Raw genomic sequence first — 6,000 nt, 5'->3', positions numbered from 1 at the left:
AATTGATAAGTAAAGTGATAAATAACCGGTTATAACCTACCATATAAAATATTTGTAAAAAAAAAAAAAGGTACAATCCTATAGTAAGTTAATAACTTTTTTTGGCTGAATAAGTTAATAACTGTTTTTATTTAAAGAATTGTGACACAAAATTTGATAGAAAAGTAGGGCATGAGATGATGATGATGAAGGGAAAATCGATGGTCAAAAGGCACTTACACATAAAAGACATCAACGCTCGATATGCAAAGTAGATGGAGGGAAGTGAGAGTGAGAGACATATGGTAAGTGCATGTTGGTGATTAGATTAAAAAATGGTATTAAGGGTGATGAATGCCAAGGAGAGGGGTCACATCGGCACGTGGTGGCTGATTCCGCCAGTTATTAAAACTACACTGACGACTTTCCAGTGGAACCGTTGAGTCCCCCCTCCCCATTTCCTTCCTTTCCTTTACCCATTCCCAGCTGTTGCTAGCTGTCTCTAATCTCTCCCCATGTGATCACCCCCTCCAAAACCTCTGGGCCTTCTAAAGAGAGAGAAATAGAAGCAACAAATTAATGCCGTGATTGTGTTTGTGTTTGTGTTCCTCCTTCCCTCTCAGTCTTACTTTCTCTTTCTTCCTCTCCTCAGTGATTTTAGGACTCCCAAGATTTTTGTTTTTTTTAGATTGCTTATTCTGATTAATGAATGTTACTAGTGAGCACACATCTGTTTTTGTTTTTGTTTTTGTTTTGATTGGTCAGATTGGTTTCTCTCTCTCTCTTGTACATAAACCACACATTTTTCGCTCTCTATTTTTGTGTGTCATATGGCACAATTACCGCCCAAAATACCAAGCATGACTCAAAATTGGCATTCATCTCCTCACCAACGAATGCCAATTGTAACAAACTTCATTCCCACAAACCATAACACCAACAACAACACCCAACAACATCCCTCTTGGGTAGATGAGTTCCTCGACTTCTCATCCGCCAGACGCGGATCCCACCGTCGGTCTGTGAGCGATTCCATTGCCTTCCTGGAAGCCCCATTTATTGAAGAATGCCGGAATTCTAGCACCGCGGTAGTCATGCATGGGAATAATGGTTTTGACCGTTTGGACGACGAGCAGCTCATGTCAATGTTCTCCGATGATTTATCGGTCACACTTCCGCCTACTGTGTCCTCTTCCAACCCCTCTACGCCATCCGATCACAACAGCAATATTGATGATGACAACAAGCCAATGCCACTAGAACAGCAGCAACAGCCTAAAGCTGAACCAGGAGAGGTGGAAAGCTCATGCAATACTCACCCACAAGCGCCACCGCCCTCCGCAACCCCCACCGGAGACTCCATCACCGATCCTAAGAGGGTTAAAAGGTAATCACAATGTTGATATGATAACCCACGTATTACAATACCTAAATTTTAACTTATTAGTCTTTATTAATATATATAATTTTTTTTTTTTTTTTTTTGATGACCGTAAAGCATTTTATTATCAAATCATATAATAGGGTTGAAATTCTATCAACATAAAAAAAAGGAACTAATTAGTGTTTTTCCTTGACAGTAAAAAAATAGTTATTATAAAGTAGAACCGTAAATTTTAAATTCTATTGAGGTTATAATTTATAAAACAATTTAGAAACTATCACAGTTGTTCGCTAAAACATTACTAGAAGAAGTATTGTTGGATCTATGGTGTAAAAGGAGCTAGCTAGAATTATTGTTTTTATTAATTATTCTTGGGTTTGTATTAGAATCTTGGCAAACCGGCAATCTGCGCAAAGGTCTAGAGTTAGGAAGCTACAATATATTTCAGAGCTTGAACGGAGTGTGACAACGTTACAGGTACATAATATAATATACTTGCAATGAATAGATATAGTTAATTAGTTTATTTTTCTTTATTATGTGATATTTATTGCGGTCTAAAATGTATACTATTCAAATTAAATGCTATAAATTAATATATACTAAAAAATTTTCATTTAATTTTATAATGCAAATTGAAGACCGAAGTATCAGCGTTGTCACCACGGGTTGCATTCTTGGACCACCAGAGGTTGATTCTTAACGTTGATAATAGTGCTCTCAAGCAACGGATCGCTGCTTTGGCTCAGGATAAGATTTTCAAAGATGGTAAGAACTTCTTTATTATTTTAATAAATAACACATTTCCTCCAACTGCAATTCCATTAATGCAATCATGAAGTACCATGATTTCTTTTTTTCGAGGAAGAAGTACCATGATTTCTAAGTACAAAGTATTGCTTCCATGACCCATGACCACATGGGAATTAATGTTTTGGGATAGCAGTAAGTTTAAGATCCATGAGACATGAAATGATAAAGGTTGTAATTATTTTGTTTGACGCGGAATCACCAAGTAAATTACTAATAACCCCTAGTAAATTTACAGTGAATTGAAACCATAATAGTACGAACCTAGCTATATATAAGAAAACCAAGCAGGTCTCTAAACTGTGTTTGGGATTAGGTTTTTTATTGAGAAGAAGTTTATTTGTTGAAAGTTGACAAAAAATACTTAATTACAACCGTACGCAAAATAATAAGATTTTAAAAAGTGGTATATAAACGAATAAGTTTATAAAAACTAATGAAGAAAAGTTAATACAGACAAACTCTTTTTTTTTTTTTTTTGAAGGGCTGGTTTTCTTTTTTGATAATCTTGAAGGGCAGGAAAATGTTACAATCTAATAGTAGAAACACTACTCTTGCACATGCATAACTCCCTTAATCACTTTGGAAATTAATATTTGTTTAGAAGTGGCATTAGTGAGTCAGACTTTAGGAGGGAAGGTGGTGGATACATAATATTAATGAGCAGATCTCTAATTTATACAATTGATTTTAAACGTGGATAAGAATTATATATAAGAAGATGGACACTTAGAAGATATGAAAATAATACTTTTATACTAAGAAAACACATTTTATATTTTAGAATTATAGTTAATTGATTAAATTTATTATTTCATAATAATTTAAAATTTTTGAGACAATTTATAATTTATCATATATAATATCAAATTCAGAATAGATGGTCATGAGTTGAAATCCTAACTCTATTCTACCCTCAATAAAAATATAAAAAAATAAATAAAAAAAGTTGAAAAATCTTATGTATTGTATCTCAGTGGGAAGTTTGGCTTAATTAAATGTTTATGATAATCAATAATGTATCATTATTATTGAGTGGGCAGGGCATGCATGTCTAAGCAATTTTTGTTATTGTTATTGGTTGTATATATATATATAATTAATTAGCTCATCAAGAGGCATTAAAGAAGGAAATAGAGAGATTGAGGCAAATCTACCACAACCAGAACCTTAAGAAGATGAGCAACCAAAACGCAGCACAACCACGACAGCCACCAAACTCTGATCCCTTGGGCTGTACGGACACACAGCAGCTTATCAACTGAGGCTAAGAGAGTAGTGGCGCGCGCGTGTGAGAATCAGATCACGTACTGCTATTGTAGCTGCATTCTGCTAACAGGTGTATGTTCCCACTTGTATGTTTATGTGGGACCTCTCTGACAAGCTTTCTAAGACTCAAAGGGCTTGGAATGGACACGTGGTTTTCTTAGATTGGGTGGTGAAAACATCTTGTTTTTTCCAGTGATGTTTTGGGGAAAATGGGATTGGTCTTCTTCTTCTTCTTCTTTCTCTCTCTCTCTCTCTCTCTCTCTCTCTCTCTCTCTCTCTCTCTCTCTCTCTCTCTCTATTTGTCTCTTTTCTATCACTGTTTCATACCCTCTCTCAATTTATCACTCTCATTTTAGTATTTTCAGTTCTCATTTTACCTCTCATTAGTCATTTTTTGCTTTTTCATATTATAAGTATAAGGAAATTTTAAAATTTATGTGTTAGTGTTTTTTGTGTGTGATGTTGATGTATTCAAGCTCTCTTTATTAAATTATGTATAAATTAAGTTTCTTAATCACCGCCTTAGAAAAAAAATTCCTAAAGTTGCTTTTGAATATACACTTAGACTTAGGGGTGTACATGGGTCAGGTTGAGGGGTTTTTTCAACTCAACTCACTATGGTTAGTTAAAAAAATTCCAGATATCCAATGCAACCCACATTGATCGGGTTGGACCTATGGGTTTGACAAATTTTGTTTTAATTACTATTATTAATATTAAATTGAGAATTAGAACAACACTATCACAAATAAGAGGAAATTTATAACCAAATAATTCTAAACATAACACCAAACCAACACAAACTATATAAGGAGAATTTAAGGTTTGAGTTTAATTTAGGAAGGGGAGTAAAAAAGTAAATAACAAAATTGTATAATATATTTTAAAATTTAAATATATATTAAATATAGGTGTGTCGGGTTAAGCGGATTTGTAAATTTTATGACCCAAACCGAACCAAACCCACTGTAAAAACAAATTTCACAACCCAACCCAACACAACCCACCAACCTACCAGTAGGTTGGGTTGGATTGGGTCTGTTTGGGTGGGTTAACTGCACACCCCTATATACATTTATTGTTTTAAGTTTGAACCAATGAAATTATGAAACGTAATTGATTATAATTAATTTTTTAGCCTATCATAATCACACATAATTAATCCCATTTGTAAGAGTGCATATTGACTATTAAAATCTTGATTTAGCTTGATCTTGCAATTCGAAGGTTTGATTTAAGCACATGATATATTGTTTTGATAGTTAGAATTCTAGATTCATCCAATTGTCAAAATTATGATTTGACATTACATCATAACGTGATGATTTTGCCATTGGTGATGAAGTTAAACAGAAGTAGCAAAATGAAGTGTCTACACAATCTCGCTTTTTTGGCTTTCCAAACCATAAATTTCCAAGTTTTTTTCATCAAAGCTCATGGGTTTTGACCATGAAAGAGAGTTTAAAGTGACCAAATCACTTTTATTTGCTGTTTGTGGAGTGTTCTTGAGAAATTTGTTGCCTTGGACTTGAGTGCTTGACTTTGATGCTTTTGTCATTAACCAAAGGTTGCTTCTTTTTGGCTTGTAGAGAGGAGGCTAATGAGCTCAATAGCTCATTCTGAAATGATTTTTCGTTCTGGCAGTTCATGGGAGATAAGAAGTTTGCTTCTTTTTAAGTTACGATTATGATTGTCTAAGCTTTCTCCAAATATCAAAAATTTTGGCCTTTGTGGGTTCTAGTTATCTCAACTAGCAAAGTTCTGATGGTTGTATAAGAGATTTAAGATTCAATCTCCGCCTACACCAAAAATTGATTGATGTCTTGGTCTGATGATAAGAGTTATTATAAGAAGTGGACGCTTTAAGTTGAAACTCTCTAAAAAAAAAAGAATTGGCCTTTGTTTGCTAAAAGGAGAGAGAGAGAGAGAGAGAGAGAGAGAGAGAGAGATGTTGAAGTTGCACGGAAAAAGTTGGTGCCCATGTGTTGGCAACATGTTGCTTGGACATGAAAATGTGGATTTTATCCCTTTCTACATGTGTTTTTTTTTTCTTTCCTCCATTGATTTGCTTTTTTGTTTTATAATGGTGATGTAGTTCATTGAGGGAAATAATTTAGTTCCTTTTGTTATTATCCTTGCCCATTTGAATCTTTTGTCTTCTAGTGAGGTAGACTTATTAGATAATTGGATTTGGAGCCAAATATGAAATTACGCCAATTAGGTCTTGGGACTTGAAGAAGCATGCTTGGGACTTAGTAGCTTTTGTAGTCTAAATAATTCATTTGGCTTGTAGTTAGACGTTTTTCTTCTGTGCTCATTTGTGTAAACATAGAGTTTTATTGGGGAAGGTTTTTTTTCATGAGGAACATAACAAATAATGTGGTTGGGCCATGATCCCGGATCCATTGAGAGAAACATATGGGCTTAAGCCCAATCTATGATGCAAAAAAAGAAAAAAAAGAAAAAAAAGAAAAAGAAGAGCCATAAACCCAATCCATGTAGTTGACTATGAGTCCATACTGTGAAGTGAAAAAAATGTGGGCCACAATAAATGTTGA

General features: G+C 34.2%; 1 protein-coding gene across 1 annotated transcript; it reads left to right on the top strand.

The window, feature by feature from the left end:
* The first annotated feature begins 471 nt into the window (after window positions 1-471).
* Window positions 472-3,674, top strand: LOC111989326 (basic leucine zipper 61). The gene is made up of 4 exons (XM_024021118.2): window positions 472-1,366; window positions 1,750-1,840; window positions 2,005-2,131; window positions 3,281-3,674. The coding sequence occupies exons 1-4, from the start codon at window positions 810-812 to the stop codon at window positions 3,436-3,438; spliced, it is 933 nt and encodes a 310-aa protein (XP_023876886.1). The 5' UTR covers window positions 472-809; the 3' UTR covers window positions 3,439-3,674.
* Window positions 3,675-6,000: the final 2,326 nt, after the last annotated feature.

This window comes from Quercus suber, unplaced genomic scaffold (assembly GCF_002906115.3).
Source record: "Quercus suber isolate HL8 unplaced genomic scaffold, Cork oak 2.0 scaffold_587, whole genome shotgun sequence".
Lineage (NCBI taxonomy): Eukaryota > Viridiplantae > Streptophyta > Magnoliopsida > Fagales > Fagaceae > Quercus > Quercus suber.
Note: the sequence above shows the minus strand (reverse complement) of the source record. Positions and strands in the feature narration are given on the sequence as shown.